General features: G+C 40.9%; 1 protein-coding gene across 1 annotated transcript; it reads left to right on the top strand.

Annotated features, from left to right (window-relative positions):
- The first annotated feature begins 272 nt into the window (after window positions 1–272).
- Window positions 273–23,141, top strand: HTR2A (5-hydroxytryptamine receptor 2A). Its single transcript, XM_030951969.1, has 3 exons — window positions 273–1,757; window positions 5,745–5,945; window positions 21,903–23,141. The coding sequence occupies exons 1-3, from the start codon at window positions 1,358–1,360 to the stop codon at window positions 22,715–22,717; spliced, it is 1,416 nt and encodes a 471-aa protein (XP_030807829.1). The 5' UTR covers window positions 273–1,357; the 3' UTR covers window positions 22,718–23,141.
- The last annotated feature ends 1,081 nt before the right edge of the window (window positions 23,142–24,222 follow it).

The raw sequence follows: 24,222 nt of genomic DNA, 5'->3' as shown, positions 1-24,222 counted from the left end.
CCTGCATCCTGTAAATCCCTGTAATTGCATGCAGCTGTTTGTGAGCCACCCGCTGCAAATTGAAAGCATGTGCTGAAAAAGCCCCCAAGAAGAGAACCTCTAAAACAAGCACGAAAAAGCTGCTAGTTTACCAAAAAGACCCTCTCTGCTCTGCCCTCCCCTGCCCTCCTCTGCCGTTGCTACCTTTCAGTTTCTGACATCCAGAGAGTGGGAGGTCTGACAATCCGAACAAGGCAGCAAGGGAGAAATTCCATTCCTGTTGCAATCAGTAATTCCTCCGTGCAGGCTGCTTTCTCGGGAGCGTGTGCGCGCACTTTCCTTTGTGTCACTTCAAGAAGGGCTCTGATATTATTATTACTTTAAATATAGCTTGCCCTGGGGCGGGGAAATGCACAAGGAAAGAGCCAGCGAGCAGCCTATCTCTCAGAAGAAAAGAGCAAGCCTCGCAGCACAGGAACTGGCTTCACTCAAGTGTGCAGTTTAGAAGTCAAAAAACTATTTAAAATACCACCATTGTGGAGGAGGCTGAAGAAAAAAGGCACGGAACTGGCTAAACACAGCGAAGAATACTGTAAAGCAGGGTGCAAAGTGCATCCATTTGCGGTTTGAAAGTGGGCTCTGAAGTGCAATGTAAGTCTTCCTTAAATTGTATTCTTTTATAACAGTATCTAGTTGTTTAATTTCCATTCTGAAGCCATGCTGGGCCAAAAGGTACAATTAGCTACAAAAATCAGCATGGAGCAGAATGTGTAGTCTCTGATATGAGGCTGAAAATGATTCTGAAATACAACAGAAGACAGAGACTATCAGCCATATTATGGAAGATGCTCTATAAATAAGAGCATATTTAATTATTTCAAGAAAAAGACGCTGGATGGAATCATTAATCAACTTTCTTAATAGAGAAGCAAGAGCTTTGCTGCTTAATACAGGGAGATATTTTAATACTGCTGTGTTTAAAATTATGTGATAGCAGTTACCAATAGCAATAAGATGTAGCTCCAGAGGGGAGTCCTAGTGGTTGCAAAAGTTTTATGTCTTTTATTTCTCCAACATTTTTGCTCTCTGAAGCCTCAAGTCCACATTCTGTATCCTACAGCCTGGTTTTACTTTTCAGCTGGATTTTCAATATATGCCAACACTGGGCTTCCTCTGGAACTGAAAACAAAACATTTCAGCTTTTGGAGTAATTCTGGTATGTTTTTCTACATCGCACTAGTGGCAAAAATACAGTCCACAAAAGATTGTGCACCTTCAACTTCTGGCATGGAGAGCTGAGGAATATAATGCCCAATGGTGACAAAGGGTGATAATTTCCTGTTTTTCACAATTTATCTCTGTGGTTTTGGACTTAGCAATGGATATTCTTTGTGATGGAGAGAGCTCTGTGAACCCAACTGCAAACTCCTTCATACAAATTAACCATGAGAGAAGATTCTACAGAAATGTTTATGGAGCTGGAGAAATTAATATATCACATCTCTGCAACTTGACTGTGAACTCTGACAACCTAACCAATCTTTCATGTGAAAGTAACATGAGCCCACCGTGCTGCCCTGCACAGAAAAACTGGCCGGCTTTGCTGACAGTGATAGTGATTGTTTTAACCATTGCTGGAAATATTCTTGTCATCATGGCTGTTTCACTGGAGAAAAAACTACAGAATGCCACTAACTATTTTCTAATGTCACTTGCAATAGCTGATATGCTGCTGGGTTTCCTTGTCATGCCTGTGTCCATGTTAACCATACTGTATGGTGAGTATTAGCTGTGTAACCTACTGCATGTATTGATAAGCCTTAAACATTGCATGCAATAACATCTTGTTATCATTATGATTTCATTCTCTTGCCACAGAAAATTGTTATCACTCAATATAAATTGAAATGTATGTCACTGGTTAATGGGTGGAACAGGTGAAGTACTTGAATCATTTCCTACTTTATATTTCCAGCCATAGGCATTTTAAACACAGTCCATAACATCAGTTTATTACTCAGTTGTCAGATGAATTGTCTCAAAGTGTATATGAAGGTGCTTTATTCTTTCTATTGCTTTCAGTTTTTTTCCCTGGCTCATAATTTTCATATTCCCAATGAGAATGTAGGGTCCTGCCAGTTACTTTGTTCTGCAAATATGCACTGAAACACTAATGACTACTTTTAGATTCAAAGTAGGCAGCCCCCTTAATTAGTTTTAACGAAGTAATACAAATGTAAATAATTTTCTTATCACCAATACCCTGCTTAGACATCTACTTACTAGCAAATGCTGGAATAAATATTGCAGGAGTTAAGAAATGGATGGGCATTCATTCTGCCTGTTTAGTAACATTTACAAATGCAAAACTATTATTTCTTAAGAGAAGTTAAGTTAATAATGACTCACAGTTCATGCCCTTGCAGGTGATTAATAGCAGATCTTTCTTCTCATTTTCACCAAAATAATTTGCAGCACAGCTCATGCCAGAACAAGCAGCACCCTATGTGTTTAGTACCAATTTTGTCAGGCTGTTGCTGTTCTTAAACTTCAGAAATGAGCCTTCCAATGCTACTGAATTGCTGCAGTTCAAAGAGAAGCTACACATTGTCAGGAGGAAAGTATATTGTTTGGAAAGATTTCTATTACTCCACTACTTTTGGACTTATGGTCCAAACATGAGCTTGTTCTTAAGGGAGATTTAATCCAGAAATTTGGAAGTTTATTTTGCATTTTCAGTATCTCTACACAGATCGCTCCCGGTAGCATTTGCAAACTGGCATTTGCATTTGGCATCAGTCATGGTGCAGCACCGTGATTTACCGTATTAGTGTACGATTATCTTTGGCGGGAGAAACAGCGTGAAACAGGAATTGTCCGGTGGGTGAGATTTGAGTCGTGCGCGATTCCCTGAGACAAGCAACAGGGACTCCTGCTGGCCGGGCTCCGCTGCCGAGGGAAGAGGCGCCCGGAGCCCGTGTCTCGGGAGGGATTTGGGCTGGGCGCTGGATGCCGTTCCCGCATGGCGGGAAGCCGGAGCCCCCGAACCGGGCAGGGCTGCGCCGCCCTGCCTGGAGACGGCCGGGACACCGGGGAGGGGCTGCGCTGGCTTTGCCTCCTCTCTCCTGCTTCTTCCCCTGCTACACCAGCAATGGAAGCAGCATAACTTCGGGTGAAAAATCATCTGGTGGCACGCACTGGTACCAGGAGAACCATCTTGGTGTGGTGCACCATCAACCTCCAGGATGATCAGGGATGGCATGGAGGGAAACCTCCCCTTCCACAGGAGCATTTTCTTGGCAGCAGCAGCTCAACTTCAGCCACATCACCTATGCTGACAGTCTTGAGCTCAAGGAGGCCTTTGCACACACCTGCTCTGCCAGAACACCTCCAAGCCTGGGGAACAAAAGTGCCCCGCGCCCCCTTCTGCAGCTCCTTGAAGGGGTATGGCTCTTGCTTTGCCCAGAGATTATTTTCTTGAGAGGTTTATAGCTACTGTGGGCGATTCTGGTTTGGTTGCCCAGCCATGCTGGCCATGTGCCTGTGCCAGTCTGCACCCTTTGGGCTGGGTAGTGTTCTCCATCAACCCAGCAGTCCCAGACTGCTGGAAAAGGCAGCACCCAGTCAGTCCTGCCAAGGTGGACATGACTACAGAGCAGAAAACTTCCTGGAGTATGTTATCTGCACCCTTTTTAAGGGGGCACCTTATTGCATCTAGAGTTTTCTCCTCTCATATACTTTGCTGAATCTGTAATCTCTAAGGAAGTTTATCTGGCAGATGCTGTTTTTTGCCTGCCCCATCCTGGTTTATTGCAAAGATAAGAAGTCTAGAAGGATACGACAAATGTGTTCCCAAAGGTCACTGAAGCAAGAGAAGATGTATGTTGCCAAGTGTAAAAATACTTTAATGGTTTTCCCTGTGTAAACTGGCCTGGCCTGACAGAGAGATGCTACTGGGAAGTCACGCCCCTGAAAGCCAGCCATCACATAACACACTCCAGGGACCAGACTTCCCAACAGAAGAGCAGAAAACATGATAAAATACATCCATAACTGCTGTATGGCTTGTCAGCATCAGCTTGTGTTACAGCAACCCAAGAACACCAAGAAATAGTTCTCCTCAGTACTCACTAAGTGTTATTAGGCACAGCCATACCTCCTCCACCTCTCCTTCCATTCCTGCTGTTTCTAATCTTGCGCCGTATCTCCAAAGGAGACAGGCAGTCCCCAAAATACTTAAATATTCTCACAATATGAGCTTTGGCTTTACCCCATGCCACACTATCATGGGCAGCTTGCGTAATATCCTCTGAATTAAATTACTACAAGATAACTGCAAAACTTGCTCCAAGGAGAGCTATTAGTGGTTTCCTGCAGGAATAGAAGGGATTTTGAATGGGGGTCCAGCAGGGCTCTGCTTAGCCTGGGTCTGCTCAGTATTGCTCTAAACAACATGTATAATGTGTGGAGCGAGAGCTTATACAGCTTTCCAAAAGCACCAAGCTGGGAGAGGTTACAAGCACTCAGAGGGACAGGATGAGAATCATCAACAAGAATCTGGACCCCTGAAGAGAAACCAACAAACAACATTCAGTGAGGATAAGTGCAAAGGTAAAGAAGCAAACCAGCTTCTGCTGGTGAAATTTGTCCAGCCTTCAAGAATGCTGAACAAGATCTGGCTGTCAAAATGTATCATTAGCTAAATGTGCTTCACTAGCATGATATTTCCATAAAAAAGACACCATTCCAGGTTGTATAAGTAAAGACACTCCCTTCAAGATCCATGAAGAAGTCTTTCACTTGGTAGTCAGGAGGCCTTTTCAAGACTACGGAGTCCTCTTCTAGTCACTGAATGATATACAAGATGCAGATAAATTAAGTGCATTCCAGGGACAGAAAAACAAGGGAAAAAAGTTTTAAAAGCATGATCTGTAAGAAAAAGATAAAGTGCTAGGCTTTTCTTAGACTGGAAGACAAAAAAATGAACACAGAACTAGGCAAGCCATGATAGCCATCTCCCAACAGCTTTGAGAAAGGAAAGTAATCAATTAATCTTCATAGGCAGTGGAAAAAACAAGGCAGAAGTAAGGGCTTAATTAGCAGCAAAGAAGTTGTAGATTGGATATTGGTAAACACTAATGCATCTGCTTTGGCTTGCTTTCCCTGGAGGAGCCTATCAATATTCACTGACAGAGGGAATATCCTTATTTAGGTATGTGGTAGAGGCCTAAAGACAGGGGAGATTAATATCACTGGTATGCAATAAATAATTTTTCTTCTTTAGCTTCCATTAAATCCAAAGTTTTACTTTCAGAATTAAGGCAGCTTTGCATATCAGCAGGTGTTGAAAATGCAGTAATTACGTGGATAGAAAGTCCTAAAGCAAAATTGAGAACTTGCAGATTTACAATGACAAAATTGCTTCTCTTTTCATAGATTTGCTGCCAAAAATGTTTAATCATAGCACCAAGCACTAGCATTATGCAAATAGAATTAAAAAGAAAACACATATGCTGCCTGTAGCCTGGGACAGAAGCAGAGTTAACCCCAAAAGCTACAGTTAGAAGGCTGCAAACAAATAAAAATATTTTCTTAAAACAGTGTCAGGCAGCTTCTAAATGTATCACTTACTACTCAGGATAGTAGTATGTACTAAGTAGTAGTACTCACTACTATGCTCCTATAAGGATATATGCACTAAGGCATGTGTCACAACAAGGGATATATGCCACATCTTCAGCTGATGCCAACTTTCTCTCGAGCAGGATACGAATGGCCTCTGCCTAGGAAGCTGTGTGCCATTTGGATCTACCTGGACGTGCTGTTCTCCACGGCGTCCATCATGCACCTCTGCGCCATCTCGCTGGATCGCTACATTGCCATCCGGAACCCCATCCACCACAGCCGCTTCAACTCCAGAACCAAGGCTTTTGCCAAAATCATTGCAGTTTGGACCATATCAGTTGGTAAGTGAGGCAACATTTCAGCATGTTATTGCAGATTTCCAGCTTTTGAGAGGATTTGATGTATGTACTGCAGTGTAAAACTTTATTCTCTGCCTGCAGTAATTTGCTTTCCACTTCTGTGAAGTGCTGTAATGTAGTAATTATGCAATAGAAATCAACAACGATGTGAAATGGAGGAGAACTGAGCAGCACTGAAAAAATATGCATCAGTGATAGCATGACCACATTCAAATTTATTTTAAAGATGTGTTGATTTCCCATATGATGATCCATCATTACCTAAACATCTGAAGAGAAAAAAAATATATCAACCGAAAAAAGTATTTCCCTGTTATAAGTAAGTCAGTTGTTCCCAGTTTCTTATTTGGGTAATTTGCTTGGAGATTTTTCTCATGGGCAGATCTTCTCTGCCTTTCTCGGTGTGTATGGTGGGGAATTTATGCATCCTATTTAGGAGACAACAGGTACTGTGTGCAGTGAGAGTGAGAGGAGTCTCTCCAGAGGACAGTTCAGAGTTACAGTCCAAAATAGGTGTTCTGAATGGCCTACTACACAAATCTCTTTTTGCACTGGCAAAACCCAGAGCCTCAGAACTAGGCAGGGGAACACTGACCTTTTATTCCCCTGGTGGTGGCATTTCCAGGGCAGTATTCTGGCACGGGAGTTGGGACAGTTTGGTGTCTGATGCCATCAGGAATTTCCTCAAACAGCTGGGATGGAAGTTCTCAAATGCTTTGAAAACACAGTTCACTTTCAGTGCTTGTAGACCCTTGAGCATTGGCAGCTCACTTATTCAGAGGCAGGAAAAATTCACTCTTTTTCCCTGGAAAGAGATGTGAGCTGTCAGCAATCAAAGGCAATTAGCTCCTTCCCTGGCTAATACAAATTATTGCAAGTGGTAACAGTGATCCCTTACCACTCTTCCCAGAGGAGGGAAAGGAGATGATGCTTAACATGCTACCAGGCTGGCACTCTAAATCATCTCCTGACCTCTCTCTTGATCCTGGCCCACAGTCTGAGAAAAAGCAGTCTAGGATTGTTAAGATTTAAAATACTGTATCTTCTACTGCACAGCAAGAAATCATGGGAGTCCTCACTCAACAGGAGAGCAGTTCTGCATTCTACACAACCTGATGAGGTTCAACAGCATCTGGCTCTGGGGTGCATTCACCTGATCAGATGTAGATATCTAACACAGGCCAGGTGAACTCCATCCTAAACATACCTAGTTCTCAACTATAAAGGAAGCCTATAGCAACTCAGATGTAGATGTCTGGATTTAGATTAAATTAATCATATCTTGTCTCTTCTACAGTCACATTTTTTAAATCCAGTAGAAAACATATTACCTACTCTGTCCAGTTTTTCCAGTTTTTGAAACTGCTCAGTGCAAGTATTTTCAGTGCATTTTTCTCTCTCTATATATAAGTCAAGCATTCCTTAAAACTGTGCATACTGTGTTTGTCTGCACTTGTGTGTAGTGCCTTGTGTTTAGTGTGTGTGAAATTACTGTCCTGTTTAAACACAAATTCACAGAAAGATCAGAATGACGATTCCAGGGGCAAACCAGTGGTCTGCTCTGCTCAGCATCTTTTCTCAGACAAGGGCTTACTGATAGAGTATTTGAATTAGCTCACTATCAAAAGGAATCTTGAAAAAAGTGTTATTTTAGCCCTATTAGTTAGAACATGATTTATGTCTGTAAAAGGAGGGTTTATTTCTTTGATAGCTTGATGTTTTGTTTCAAAAGTTATGTCTTTGCAGTAATAACTAGTAATATATCCATTGTAAAAACACTTTTTCTGCTCTCTGGAGAAACTGTCTTCTAACAGTGATGAGATGAGTCACAGATGTTACTTGGTATTATCATGGCAAGCGATAGCAATGTGGTCTCTATATATAGAACTCTGAAAAATACAACTCCTTATTTTATTGGAAACCACTCAAGTGTGGCATGAGTGAAGAGGACAGAGTCCTGCTTTACTGCAGCTGGATAAGGACATGTGGAAAGAACAGTGGATGTCAGGAAAAAAGGAAGGGTAAAGGATAACTCCATCTCATTCACATATTTTGTGTCACCAAAACAGTAAGAAGGTTAAATAGGTACAAGTTAATGTAGGCAAGCACACTTAGGTTGACAGGAATGAAGTGATGCTCAGCTGGTTTCTAGTCATGGAAGCAAGGGGCACTGGGAGACCAGCTGAAGGAAGACTGGTCAGTTTTCAGCCTGGCAACAAGCTATGGCAAATGGGATGTGCTCCAGAGGACAGATAAGAAAGCATAGGAAGAAGCTATAGGAACTGATGAGCCAGTCACTGCCAGGCTGGACTAAGTTTGCACTGTGCCATATTGCTATATTAATAGAATAAAGAAAAATGCCAGTATTGTAAGGAATCTTGATAGATCCCAGATCACCCATGCAACCTGTCAGTCAGTCAGTCATCAACCCTTATCCTCCTGATCTGCCACCATCCAGCTAAGAATATGTTGGAAATGGGTTTCTGAATGTGCTTTCTGTATCACTTACTAACAGGAAATGCTTTCTGAACAAAGAGGGGCTCCATGTATCATTTACCAGTCTCCAGGCTCTCAGTGCTACTTAGAGTGACAGGGCTATAAATGATTTAACTCTTTGCCTTTTCACACAGCTATGGCTGAGATCTCTCACTGGGATGAGTGAGGTGAGGATGGTGAGATGCTGTCACAGATTGCCCAGAAAAGCTGTGGATGCTCCACCCCTGGAAGTGCTCAAGGCCAGGTTGGACAGGGCTCCAAGCAACCTGGTCTAGTGGAAGGTGTCCCTAGCTGTGGCAGGGGAGTTGGAATGAGATTATCTTGAAGATTCTTTCCAACCCAAACCCTTCTATGATATCTAGCACAGGCAGAGCTGGTTCTGGGCACAGCACACCCTCCACAGCACCTGGTGTGGCTATCATCTCACTTACAGATTCAGATCCAAGGTTTTGCTCTCCAGCCTCAGACAGACATCCTTTGACTTCCCTCTATTCCTACAGTTTGCAGTTCAGCTGGTGACCTGTGAACTCTCGTGAAGTATGAGATGGAGGGTAAAAAGCAAGAGAAAGAACTGAAAGATGCTATGTTCCCCTGTGCAGAGTTTTGTTTTAGCAGAGGAAGAAGGGGGAAACAGCCAAGAGTTGTGTGTTGGCAGCACGTTTAATCAGTTCCACTGGCCATGCAAACAGCTCAGGCTGAACTGAACAGCACTGATGAACATACAGGGCTGTCAGGGGCTGCCTTCTACCACCCTCAATATGGAAACAAACCATTTAATCCCACCACTTGTCTTTCAACCCATTCTTTTTCTACAAGAGGATCTTTCTTCTATTGCCATTAGGATTTAATTTCACTAACAACCTTTGATAAAAAGTATTGTCAGGGATTTTTGGAAATCCAGGAACGTTATATCAGCTGGATTACCCTTATTCACCTGCTCACTGATTCCTGCAAATACTTCTAGCTGATTTGTTGGGCCTGAACCCAACTCACCTAGATTATAACTTCTAGTGTACCCAATTAATTACACTTTTGTTCCCTAAATTTGTAATTTTCCTTTTATTCACTAAATACACAAATATATTCAGTCAATTTTAACCAAAGGCAATCAGTGATCTTCCTTCCATTGGCTTCAGTGACATATGAAGCATTTAAAAAACAGCAGAAAAAAGCACAGATAGTTTAGTTGACTTGACTTCTGAAATCTTGATTTTATCAGTTTAAAAAAAGTAAATTTGGTAACATTTGTTTTTGCATTTAGTGGAAGAAGAGCATTTAGCCAGAAGCCTTTGTTTCACTAGACCATGTAATGCCACAGGCAATTGGTTTAAAATAGATTCTAATTACTGTAACAGATTCTAATTGTGTCTTTAATTCTTAAATCATCCAGTGTGCACAGTGGTTAGATAATTAGATTATTTGTAGGTGTTGAAGGCAAAAGCTCATTAAACCCTGAAAATTATTCCATTTGTTTTAAAGCACAGAGGTCATTATTGAGAACAGGTGTGAAAAGCCAAAGGGTTTCCCCTTGCTAGAAAAAAAGTAGAATTTTAAATAGAACTGGATGCTATAGAATTGCAAATAGAGCCTATACTGAAAAATACGTGTAAAGTACCTTTGAGTCCTAAATGGGCCTAACAAAGGCATTACTCTGCAAGAGGCCAATAGTGCATCATCCCCTCCTTGAAAGGGTAACATAAAAGAATTACAGGCATGAATGTTAAGTCCTTATATATAACATTCCTCATTTCTTATTTCTCTCTATTCCTCTGTTAATGGTCTAAGTAATGTGAAGTCTGATGAAGCCCAAGCACTCTAAGCTGAGTTTTCTCTTATCATTTCTCACTCAGCCTACACATCTGTTCACTGCCTTCAGGCAGTCTCTGCACTCCCCAGTCACTAACAACTTAGATTTATTCAGTACTTTTCATGCAGGAAAAAAAAACCCCAACATGGATCTGGATGAATCTGGTAAAATACCTCCCACCACATAACTCTAAAATTTTGCCATTGCTTTTGAGGCTTCGAAAATGAGAAATACTGTAACATGTGAATCAACTTTCTCCAAAGTGCAGAGTGAAGTTAGCTCCAGGTGTACAAATCAAGCCCAGTGCAACTGAGCCCCCAGCTAGTTTGGTAGTGTGACATTTTATGCTGATACAAAGGCTTACACCTCCTTCACAGGCAGCCTGCAATTTCTCTGCATGGCTTCTTTCTGCCTTACAGCGTTTGAAGCGCCAGGGAAGCAGCAGGGATTGGGAGAGTTCAACTACCAGTGCCTCTGGATTGTGTTTTGTTGACAGCTTTGTTCTCTTTAGGCTCAGTCTTCTTTCTGTCAAGGAGAGCTTTCATTTGAAAATCCCTTTACAGGTTTCAAGAGGCACAAACAGCTAATAACTTCAGGCTGGGAATCCCTGTCCTGAATCTGCTACACATCCATTTCGTCCAGGTGACATAATTTGCCATTTCAATAAATTCTAATTTACGGATGCCTTGGCATAGGAAAAGATCATTTGCTAAAACATGGAATATACTGACAAAATATATAAAATTGCAAATAATTACACACTGAACAGTACTCTGGCAATATAGATTTAAAGCTTTGCACCTCCATTTGGAAATGCTGGAGCTAAACTTAAAATATCTACTACACTATCATTTCCCTAGGGAGCATTTCTTTTATTTTTATCATACTCATGAAACCATCACTCAGAGAGTGAAAATACTGTTTGCTCACTCCACCTGCAGGATCTCAGGGGCATGCATTGTAGGTTTTATGTTTGGGCAACCCTGGGACCTTTACAATTTGTGGATGTAGATGATGCCATAAAAATAAAATGAAGTTGAAAAAAAATTGTTACACAACATACAGAGAAATTTGCATCAATTATACTGAAGGGTGTTGGTCTGAAATTTCATTAATAAAGTATTAGAGCTTCAGAAGCATCTTAGAAATAGAATCTTCACTGTATTTCTTCACAGAGACACAATGTATGAAGCTCAGTAGTCAGCAGCACTTACGTCAGTAGAAAGTTCATTGCCATACTAATGACTCCTACAGTAGTGACAACTAATGAGAACCAGCCCTTCATGTACAGGTTGTCTGGGGTTCAGTTCCATGGAAAAGGAACATTCAGTGCTATGATGCACATTTCTGAGTTGACTAGCACATGTATTCTGGTCATGAGGCATTACTTAAGACGGTTCTGAGAAGGACACACAAATGTCCTATTTATTTTGATGTAAATTATCCCATGTTTTCCATGTAACAGAACCCTTTGCTTGATTTGCCCTTCCCAGAACAGTGAACACATCCACCAGACCATCAGCTTACCACATATGTCTCCCTCCCATAACTGTGAAGGTTTAAAAACCTTGCATTTTGAACTTCTATACGAAGTTAAAGAAATTATCAGCATTCATTGCATTTTGAACTTGTATGTTTGTTCATCTGACAAGGATGTGTTCCTAACATTTTACTTGTCTTTATGGAAAAAAAATTACTTAAAGGAATGTTAATGATTGAAGTGCTTTCTAAATTCTCCAAATTTGGAAACATAAAGATACGAGACACAGGCATGTGTCCATAGGGACACATTTGCAAACCAAAGACACTGAGCAATCCAGCATTCATCTGGATGGGGGAGAATATATTATACCAGTAAATGTGTGTCATCAAAGGAAGAATAATGATTATGTGTATATTTACCATGTTCTTTGGATAATTACATCAGGATGAGATGAAGGGTTTTGCCTATGAAAAAGGCACACCCTCATTTTGTGAGCAGTCTTATTGCAAGAAGCAATCTGTCTTTCAGGTGAAAAAAGGAATGAGGGGTGGTCATAACATTATTGTGTGGCATTTCTTTCTGCTTTGGTTTTACTTAAAGGCAAGTTATATACAGTAGAGCTGTATTTTTAATAGAAAAGAGCCTGCTTAGTCAAGGTGCGGATGAAAGAATTAGTTGTTTTTTCTTAAAAAAACCCTGTCTTTGTTTTGAGGACCATAAGGACCATTCTTCTTCCTCTTGAAGCTACCAGCAAGAAGCATAAAGTTCATTTGGACCAGACCAGTCCTGTTATGAGGGTTTTTTGAATGAATAAGAATAAGTTGGTGGGTGCCAATATGACCTGCAATCAGCCAGACTCTCTTTGTAGGGTATATCAGAGGAAATGGAACATTTTAAGAAAAAAGGCAGCATCTCTAGTCAGAGGAGCTGGATTTCTGCATAGAAAATGCCACATGCAACACAAATGATAACAAAAGAACAAGAAGCAAGGAATTATGTTGGGATTCATAAATTCTGTTGTCTGTACACTGTGACTGCATTTAATCACCTTCTAAATTAAAAATGGTGCTGCACATTAGCACAAGTAGCACAGTGTTGCATAAAAGAAAATGTCAAGAAAAGAGAAAATTTCATTCATTTAAAAATTATACAGAACAATTTCACAAGTTTCTTTATTTATTATATTTGTCTTAAGCCAGATGTTGTGTTTTATTACATTAAAAAAGGTTCATGTATCACAGAATTCTTTAAAATTAAAGGCTTACATTTATCTTTACCAGCAGGAGCATTGCAAACTATTGAACACTCAGGCTGTAATTAACTTTCCCCACACATTACCTGGCCTTTGCCACTGGTATCACTTTTAAGTAGAAGCCCTGCTAATAAAACTCAAGGGTTTTTTCAGAACTGCAACAACATATTCCTATTACCTGAGACAAATTTAGAAACACCTGTCAGGTGATTTTGCCTATGATGTCCTCCAAGATCATTGATGGAAAATAGCTTGTTGAGCTCCTGTGATGTCCTGAAAGCAGGCTGTAACATTGTGATAAAGGCTTTCTTTTCTGCCTGATCAAAATAAGAATTCTGTGTATTTCACAGTATTCAATCCTGCCTTTATGTTGGAAATAAATCACACCCACTGGGAAGACTTATTTCCTTTTGGCAGAACATAGCCCTTGTTACGACTTCTTGTATTTGATCTGAGTTTTAAAATGTCAAATTGACCACTATTGCCAGGATCATAGACTGAGCTGAACTGTGAGTATCCTGAGAGAGAAAAACTGTGTGATTTTAGGTCCAAGTGAGTGAATGAACAGTGTAAATTTCCCCTTGCAAGCACAGAAGTACTCAGAGGTTTTAGATTGAAAGTTCCCCTGTTAAATCCAGTCCTGCCTTGCACACTACTGCAGGACATGAGGAGCTCACTCCAGCATTTCTTTTTGCAAGAACAGTATTTATTTTTCATTTCCAAGATGCTTTGTGACATTTAACAGAAAGATGACCCTGTAGCACTCACACAGACACCAATAGATGGTGGAAATATGGGCAGACACAATCCCTTCAGATATATCCCCTTTTTCTCTCTTCTTCAACCCTGTTATCCTGTAAATGTGACCAGGGCATTGGCTGGTCTAACAGAGTTCAGTCAGGGTGAAGGGCATGGGCTGCAGGGCTGACAGTGAAACATAAAGCACAGGATCCTGACTCATCATCTTCAGACCTGTGCAGTTCTCTTAGCTGCTTCTCATTCTGTTTTTCTTTCCAAATTATCCATCATGTCAGGACATCTATCGCAGTGACTGTCCAGCCACTGCTGCAGTCTCCTTGTATAACTAGTAAGAAGCTGACAATTTGCTTATTGAGCAGCTTCTGCAAGCAACCACAAAAGGGGTCATGGAGAAACAACTGAGACATGGTCTGAGGTCTAGAAAATCCAGAAGAATTACAGTTTTTGTTATCTGTGCCCTTCAGATGGAGTGTGAAATTATTGTAAATAATAATAATAATGATTTAAAAATTTATCTGATAGCTACATTCAGTGTCCTTTTAAACTACACAATGAGGCCAAGTAGCACTGCTGAAGAAATCTCAGATAGCAGAAATGTCAATTCAGTTCAGTGGAAGATTAAGGCAGAGTTAAGTAAATTATCAGCATTCAACAAATCACACCATGTAATAATTAAAAGACAGAGATATAAAAACTGGAATATCAGGGGATCTTGTCACTTAGACTGCTCTAGGAGGCGTTATTTGCACATGGTAGTGGAATATCTGAGATCTTTCCATAATTTCTGGTTTATTGCTGCTATAAGTATTTTTAAGCCTTATTGTGTATGTAGCATGTATAGCACATAATAAATTAGCCCAAGGATCCTTTAGAGCTTCATAGCTAAAAAGACAAACTGATAACATCTGATCTAGGAAGATCCTGTAAAAAAGGTATGGTATTTCCTTCTTCTCAAAGCACTATTATCCCCAAATCACTCTCCTAGGGGCCTGAACAGTGAATGCTGTGAGGCCATCTGACATGGAATGCAGAAAGGTCATATGCTAAATAGAGGGGGTATCACAGGTGGCTGGAGTTGATCCTACACAAGGTTCTTTTCCTTTGCAAATTAACATATTTACCTAGCCCAATGCCAACCATAAATTTGTAACTTCTTTTGAGTAGAAATTAAACCATTGCTACCAGGAACGTAAAAGCACCAATGCAATATAAACAACATTAATTGAGTATGCAGAAAGAAAAAGGGTATTTGACCTGCTCTGCTGCATTCTGCTGAGCCACAGAAGCGGCAGCCTTAAATAGCAGGAAGAGAACCTTGTCCCTCTGTGCAGAAATAGACTGGAGACACGTGAAACCCCTTGCAAATTTGCAGACTAAATTTTAAGCTCTATGTTGTAAGGCTAGTTACTTTTTACCACTTCTAATCACCATGGATGAAGGGTGTCCTTAGCCTACAGTTGTCAGTAGCCTGTATCCCCTGGAGGAGCACATCGTGCCCATCTTTCCAGCTCCCAAATGGCAGCAGAATTGTAGCTGCTGTCCACCTTGGACTTGGGCTCTACTCAGCCAGCATCCCCCATACAAGCTGCTTCCTCACCTTCTTTTATTTATTTCTAGCTGTTTGATAGGTGTAGATTTCTATATGCCCTTTAGTGACTGGGTAACCACCTTAGACAGAGAGATAACAACTTCTCTTAATTGGATATCTCTGTGAGAAGCCAAAAAACACCTTGGAAGAAGCCTCTGTCCAAATCAAAAATAATGTCCTCAGATGAAAAGCAAAGACTGTACTGGGGAATAGGGTCCACTGGAAACTGCTAGGCAAAAAGTTGTAGCTCCCTCAAATACTCAGAGGGCTTGAAAAATCCGAAAAGAAAATTAGAGGAACCAGACCATATACAAGTCCTACAGCACAATTAACAAAGAGAATTTGAGGAGTGCATAGGCAGGAAAAGCACTTAAAGCCAAAAGCAAAGGAACTATTTCCTGCTGTTGTATTCTTGCTGCCTTTAGGAAATAGGGCTGTGCGCACATTTTGACGATTATATCAAAGCAGAAAGTGACTCCATCAGCAGCTTCCTCTCTCATAACTCAGCTCACTCTGAATGCCAGGGTTTCTAAACAGCTGGGTCAAAAAGGGGCACCTGTCCTTAATTTCTTGCACTGTCCTTCCTGTAATTCTCCTCTAATCCTGTTAATAGTTAATTTATTATAACTGTTCTACAAATTAATTTGGAGATACATATCTCTGTTCTTGTTAAGAAGTAGGCTTCAGGACCGAGGACATAAATGAGGAACATACTAGGAAACACATACTTCTCTGATTTTGTTTTTCTAAAGTGAAATAGATAATTTATGGTATAAATTATCATTCACCATACTTTTCTGACATAAAAAGAATTGAATGTATCTCCTGCTAGGCTAAATAATATGTTTCCTTAGAGATTTTCTGAGCTGTCAAGAACAAAGCCATTTCAAAATTAATAGAATAATCCAGCTGTTACCTGGCACCCCCTCTACGTGATGTTAAATTTGTTTTCCTTTCACTTGTATTAACTAGAATGCGTGTGACCAAATGAAGTGTTCCATGGGAAAGATATAGAAAACCAGCTTCATGTGTGCCCTTGAATAAAAATTAAGTTTGGTCTATCAGCAGTTACGAGGAAAATGCCTGGACCCATTCTGATTCCATTCCTGTGAGTACAGCCTCTTGGGATGCAGAAAGGAGATGATGCTTCCCAGCACTACGACTCACTTAGCTCTTGAGGAAATCCATCTGAAAACAAATATTATGTGGGGATTTGTGAGAGAATCCTCCTCATCCACTTCTGCCTCCACCAACACATGTACCTGCCACCAGGGAAGGATTCTGTGCTGGTCTCACATGTGAGGAGAAATTCTAGCCCAGGACTTCGGGGACATTGTCACACTGGCTAGGGAACGTAGAAGCTTTTAAACATTCATGCTAACTAGATGCAGCCTCAGATGGTGATTCCCAATCCATACTGAGGTTTTCAACATCCCCTCTTCCCAGGTGGAAATCTCTGCTTCTGCACTGCCACCCATGAGCAATTTGAATGCATTGGAAATATGGCTGGCACTACTCTGGCAGCAACAAAATTATCACAGTGAAGGGTTGGAAAAGAGTCAGTGGGGGAATAACATTGTCAGGTGCATGCAGAGAGCAGCTGTTTGCAGGTCTGGGGAAGTAACGATGTAATGACAATGAAATGTAGTGATGTACCAACCATAGAGGTGAGTGTCAAATGTCAAGCAGAGACACGAAGTCAAACTGAGCAGCCCTTCTGCAGATGTTTAAGCGGAAGTAACTGTAGCTAAACGCCAATTCCTCAAATAAGATCCAGACACATTGCCATCCTTGATACTCAGAGGAAGACATGGTCCATGGTCCCCTGCAACAACTGGCTCACTGTGGCTTGTGTTCCTTGAGCAAACATCCACACAGGGCACCATGGTAGCCCAAAGGAACAAATATTCTTTTGTGTGGTTAATTAAGTCAAAAATGTTAAAAATAATGTGATGGCAGTGTGCAACAAGGAGATTTTTATTCAGCATGAAAGTGAGGGTATGCATTGCTTGCCTTGGGATGTAGCAGGTGGGTTATACATGGACATCTGTTTGCTGTCTGAATGTGTAGATGTACCAACAGAGGACATTTTCTGAGCACAAACAAGCACTAGATACCAGCATGGGCTTCTCTAAAGAAATTAGATAATATGGCCACATTGAGCTGCTTGAAGGAGACACTGGTCTTCTCAAGCAGCAATCCTTTCAGAAGTCCCCAGTGTCACAGCACATCTTTGTGCAGTGGCCAGTGAGCTGGCCCATGACCTGGTATGTCTGAATCAATATGACTGCTAAAACCTGAGATGTGGAGAGTTTTTTGTTTTTCATGAGAAAGTGAACAAAGGTGCCAAAGTTTTTGAGAAACTGTAGTGACATTTCTAAAAGGTAGTTCCCAACCCTTAGACATTTATTAAGGCACAGAATAATGCTCATTTGTATTAAACAAAATTGAAATAGATAAATGCAAGATGAGGGCATGTGACTGACAGTTTCTGCTTAAAGGAGACTTCTTCACTGAAAAAACCTTGACCTTATCAATTCACTTCCCCCTCCTTGTCTTCACCCCAAGTAACCCAAGTGTGCCACCCTACACGCACATTGTAAGTTATGGCTTTGATTTATTGATAGTCTCAGCAGCTCAAGGCAGCTGCAAACCCAGTTTACCTGTCCAGTTAAAGTGGTTTTATGGCTGCTGTATACCTCTGAAGCCAGCAATGTGTAGCACTATATCAACCTTCGTCAATTTCAGCAGACTTTTTAAGAGAACAAAAAGGATGCCCTTGCTTTACTTCTTAACCTTTAGTGTTTTCAAGAGCCTTTTGTCATTCTGAAACTGTGCCCAGATTCTTGAGGTTTAATGCAGAATTTATTACTCATCTTCATTGTTTGGGATCTGTTGTGCAGTTTATTAAAATCCACAGTTTGAAACAGCTACGTGTGTATAAATCAAACCATCTAAATAAACCACCTTGTGCCAGAGGAACATAATATTTAGGGCTTGTTGACAAGGGAAAATGTTCCAAGTGGGAATGTCAACTGGAAATGGAGTGGCTAATGTACCTTCAGTGCTTGAATGGATGCTCCTATTCTGCGCTGAATGCTTCCTTGTGCCTCAGTTTAGTTCTTTTGAAAGCCAAGGGAGATAAATCATAAAAGAGCCCTCAGGGAATATGAAGATTTTTTCCAGACTGACCTTGAGCTAGTGGGAACATGGAATGGGCAGGGTGTGGAAAAGCTGTTCTAAGGAAACAGCCTTTCCAGGTTGTTTCCTTCAGATCTACTGTTGGCACATGCTTCACTTCCCAAACACCTGTTTGTCCCTACCTGGTAGCTCTGCATGATCCTTTCTCGTGAAGCTGATTTTCTTCTTATGACATTTGAATGCACAGGCACCATCTGTGTCTTCTTAAACATCCAGTCACTAAGAGCAGGGAGCTGGAAAGCAAGGACAAGTAAACCAGCAAGTATATATCTGAATCATCCAGGTGAAAGAGATCATTCATATTCAACTTGTAAAGAATTAATTCAGTCAGTTGCAATAATGCTAATGCAACTTTAGACTAGGACTTTTTGTTATGGGTTTATGGGACAAACTTGATCTTGACCAAATGTGACATGTCGGTGATATTCTTGGCCATATATGATGATTCCTAAAAACCTCATCAAAATAGTGGATGTGAATTGCTCATGGAAGCTCCTTTACTGCCAGTTTAAATATGACTGCCTTTGAATTTGGTCTCTGTGTCCTCATGGAATTTGCCATACTTATGTTGCAGAAGCCAGCTGTCGAGGGGGGACAAACCCTATTCCTTTCAGGAGGAAAACAGTAAATTTAGTCCCTGTAGAGATATGAAATGAGAAAATTAGGCTGGACATTAACTTTTTCCATGCAGGAATGCCACAGTATCATATGGGGAATGCCCTGCATCAACTGAACTGGGGTTACACAAAAAGTAGTTTACAGCTGTCAGTGTTCTCTGCCACCAAAGCGTGGTATCTCTGCTGTTTTCAAACTCTATACAGACCACTTCCCTGTGGCTGTAGGGGAAAGATGCCTTGAATGGTCATTCAGAAAAACTTACACGACTAGCAGTGCCTGCTACAGCTCTGCTGCTACAGCACTTCCATGCTTGTTAAAGGAATGGCGAAGAAATGCAGGAACTTCTGCTGCACACTGAAGGCCATTTCCCTTTTTTAAAGCCAGAAATCTGGATGTAGATGCCAGTCTCCAGAAGCTGCTAAGAACAAAACAAAGCAGTTGGGGAATTGCTCCTCTTGTTTCAGGCGAGAAGTTGTAACAGACTTTGGCTCTTTACTTGAAAAAGCATGCAAATTATGCCAAAATTTTCCTCTTTCTAGCGCTGCAGCCTCTGCTCCCATGCCTCCTCATGCAGCTGAACCATAAGGTAGTAATGAAAAGCATCTTTTTACTCTGTCAATACCATTGTTTATTTTATCTCTGCAGCTCATGCTAGGTCTTTGAATTAAATGAAAAAACAGCCTCCCTGTTATCAGCACAGGGCAGAAGCAGATGGGAAACTTGTGGTATTGCTCTGACTAATGCTGTGTCTTTGTGCAGCTGGAGTATGATGCTGGGAGGTGCTGGATGCCTTCAGCATCCCTTCAGCTCATCCAAAAAAGAAAACTAACTTCAAAGCATTCTTCATTTCCCTGGAGTTGTTCAGCACCCCAGATTACTCAGCCATGGCTGGACAGTCTGGCTTCTGATGGTGACCTCTGCCTCCATGCTTTCAGTGAGACAGACTCAGACCTTTTTAGCCAGTAGCTAAAAACACTGGAGGTTTCTGTCAGCTCAGCTCAGGAGCTGCCACAGACTGCATGAGTTTGCAGCTCACTCACTGGCTTCTCCTAGCCCAAGTTCAAACATTTAGAACTTGAACAGGAGAAGCAGAAAGGGTAATACCACAAGGCTCTCCACCAGCTTCTGCCCTGGGCAGATAAGAAAAGCACTTTTCTAAAAGTGGCCTGAGGCAATGCCATGACTCAATTCAGAGTTGCAAAGACAAAATAAGCTAGAGTGTTCCTAGAAAAAAAAGGTCTTTGTAGAAGCTCCAGAAGAACAAAAAGAATGAAGCACTTGAACAGAATAATAACCTAATATTATTATTACTGTGGTAATTATTGTTTGGTATTGAGCCTGTACTCCACAGTCTTCCTTTAGGACTGGAGCTGTTATGCTGGGCACTGGATATGTGTGAAATGAAAAGACAGGCTATCCTTTTAAAGGGCTCCCAGTTTAAGTAGCAGAGTGGGAAGAAGGGAAAAAGAGTGAGATAGAGGAAGGTACCATTGAAACGCAGATCTTTCAGGACTCATCTGTGAAGGAGTAAGGACATTCCTGGGCATCCACTGAACAAAGTAGGGCACGGCATCCTCACATCATCAGAAATTCTTCTCTAGTCAATGTTTTTATTTCTCATAAGCCAAATACAGTAACTGGGATTTCTGATCCAAAATGCAAATGGGACTGAAGCTCACAGATTATGCTAACTTTCCACAGGAATCAGAATCCTGGTTGCTTTTATCCAAACAGGGCTGCAATATCACCCCCTGCTTCGCTCCACTTTTGCTATCTTTGCAGCACATCATTTCTTTCATTATCTGAACATTGCGTCTCTTGGAGAGACAGCATCCATTTGGAGGGGAAGAGACAAATTCTGAAAAACAACCCAAAACCAACAACCAGAGAAACAGCAGCTGTTTGATTTTACCCAGATTGTAGCAGCATTTGCAGAAATCTCTGCGGAAATGGCTGAGTAGGCTTGAAACAGAGAGAGCAGCCCAAGGAGAATGGACTTTGTCACCTTGCCTTGCCATTCATGACAAGCCAAGGATACATGCTTCAGGGGATGACAAATTTTGCATGGCTGTACACAGAGAAGGCAGCCTCTAGTAGCTGGAAATACAGTGGAAGGACTTTTGCAGTCCTGCAGGATAAACTACATCTCAGGCTGCCTCATACAGTGTCTGTCAGTGCTTAATTTGTTCTCATTGTTCATCTGGCCATTGCCACATGGGAAGCTGGGTTTTGTTAGCATTTAGCATTTAACTATATGGAGATTACAGCGAGAAAAGAGAAAGACACAATGAAAGATTATTCTTAGACCTATGACAAAAAATTATCTATTCTCCTAAAATTAGTATTTCCCAGAATTATTTAGAACCCAGAACACTTTTAATTCTCTAATGAAAAACAGTCCAAAATCACTCTTATGGCACTCTGGAAAAGAAATACATAGTATAATCTTGGTCATAGTTCATAAAATCCTTTGCCAAGGTGGCAGGGACCAAGGAGCAAGTCTGGAGATCATTACAAGGGGCCCAAGATTCAAAATCACGTTTTTCTGGCTACCAGGTATCATAGGACAGTTGGAAGGAAGCAAATGTGTTCTATCTGTGGCTGAGGTAATGTGTATAGCTATGATCACCTCAGCCACAGGAAGAACACAAGTAGATGTTTATTTGCTTTTTCTTGGAGGCTGGAAGTGGTTTTCATTATGTTTTTAACCTCTTCTTTCTCTCATCCACCTTCAGGTATCTCCATGCCTGTACCTGTCTTTGGACTACAAGATGACTCCAAAGTATTTAAGAAGGACGTGTTTAAGAAAGACATCTGCTTACTCGCAGATGAAAATTTTGTTCTAGTAGGCTCTTTTGTGGCATTCTTCATCCCTCTAACCATCATGGTAGTCACTTACTTTTTAACTATCAAGTCGCTGCAGAAGGAAGCTATGCTATGTGTGAATGACGTTGGCCCTAAGACCAAGTTTACTTCGTTCAGCTTCCTCCCTCAGAGTTCCCTGTCCTCAGAGAAACTCTTTCAGCGCTCCTTGAACAGAGATACGGGGACTTCAGGGAGGAGAACCATGCAATCCATCAGCAATGAGCAGAAGGCTTCCAAGGTCCTTGGCATTGTCTTCTTTCTGTTTGTTGTGATGTGGTGCCCTTTTTTCATCACCAATGTGATGGCTGTTATTTGCAAGGAGTCATGCAAAGAAGAGGTCATTGGAGGACTCCTTAACATATTTGTTTGGATTGGCTACCTTTCTTCGGCTGTCAACCCACTCGTGTACACATTGTTCAACAAAACCTACCGCTCAGCTTTCTCTCGCTACATCCAGTGTCGCTACAAAGAGGAGAAGAAACCTTTCCAGCTGATTTTAGTGAACACTATCCCAGCACTTGCATATGACTCCAGACAGCTCCAGCTAGCACAAATGAAGAGTTTGAAAAAAGAGGCGAAAATGATGGCTAAGGATTACTCGGCGGTCACGATAGGAGCACATCATTTAGATGGTACCTCCAAGGGAAGTACCGGCCCAGGGAACGAAAAGGTTAGTGGTGTGTGATGGTCAGCAGCTGCCATGACAACCACTCTGTGTGTGCTGAAAATTCCACCTGCTGTGAGAAGCTCTGATAGCTTAGGAAAATCAGCTGTGTTCAAGAGACCTTTCAACAACATCATGTACTCCTCACATTATCCTGTGGATGAAAAGCAGGGTTGAAAGGGTATCAAATGTGCAATTTTTTTTCATACAGTATGTCGGCTGTTTTAAGCACAGGCTTTATTAAACTTATTTTTTTAATATTCTAAAGGATATATTTCTTAAAGAAAAAAATGCAATTTCTGGTATTATAATATGGGCTGTGAAGAAACCTACGCATTTCTTTTCTCTTTGCAAATGAAAGCTAAGCTGTCCTTTGATGTTCTTGCAGAGTAGGCTCCAGCTAGTTTGTCTTGCTACAAATGAGTTTTGTTATCATTAACTGAATGAGCACTTTACAGAATTTTAAACAAAATGATGGTTCATTTGCTAATATATACTTAAAATAAATCTTAAAGTACTTTAAAAATCTATTAAAACTGCTATAGATTAATTATATGGACATTTTGTTAACTGTTCTTATGCTATTTTTTCTTCCTCAGTAACCATTCTGAAACGTCCCTGGGTTTTTCTGCCATTTGTTCTATATTTCAAATAAGCAATCTTCAAAGGTAAATTATACTTGAATAATCCTCTGTTTCTACCACCACTTATAATCTTTATTTCAGGACTTGCAATTTATTTGCATTCAAAAATTTCATGTGTTCAGCTTAAAAATTGCAAGTAATATTTCCAAAATTATTTGTCTTAATTCCCTGCTCCCTCCCACTGGTGTTGACAGGAAGGTGAAGTGAGAGAACAGTGGAAAACCAGGCACAACATTGCTAAATAATTTCAGCACCACTTCCAGATGCATGACCGTTCAATTCCAACAAAGTCTGTTTTAAGTAATGTCAGAGGAAACTCTGCATGAGTAAAGTCTTCAGTAAAAGGTTGAAGTAGATACTCTCTCATTTCTCTTTGGTTAAAAAAGGCCATTATGAAGAATGTTCTGATTTTGGTTAAGGGCTTGTAAAGCCAGAATTATTAGAAAACTGTTACTTGCTAAAAATCGTTTTCCCTTGTTTCACTGTATTGCTGTTAAGGCAGATTGCTCAGGAATGGTCAGAAGATTGCACTACTAGGACTCAGCCTTAATGAAATATGTATGGGCAAATGGGGCTCACTTGAAAAATAACAGGACCTGTAAACAACACTGCATTTCACCTGCATAGATCCAAGGGCAGAGTACATTGCTTAAAGAACATAAAATACATTGCTTGACAGACATGCCTAGTCATGAAACTCTTTTCATGACATCATAACAGATGTCACTGAGGGCAGTGGGACTTTGCTGAAGAGGACAAATATAAATGCTGCACTCACATGCAAAGTTTAAATCCAATCATTTGATTCAATCCATGAATTTTTCAGCCATCATCTCATCTAGGATGTATTCCAGTTTCTGTGGAAAAAAATACTGCCCATCT

Source organism: Camarhynchus parvulus, chromosome 1, assembly GCF_901933205.1.
Source record: "Camarhynchus parvulus chromosome 1, STF_HiC, whole genome shotgun sequence".
Classification (NCBI taxonomy): domain Eukaryota; kingdom Metazoa; phylum Chordata; class Aves; order Passeriformes; family Thraupidae; genus Camarhynchus; species Camarhynchus parvulus.
The sequence above is the reverse complement of the archived record's forward strand: the minus strand, read 5'-3'. Positions and strand labels throughout refer to the sequence as shown.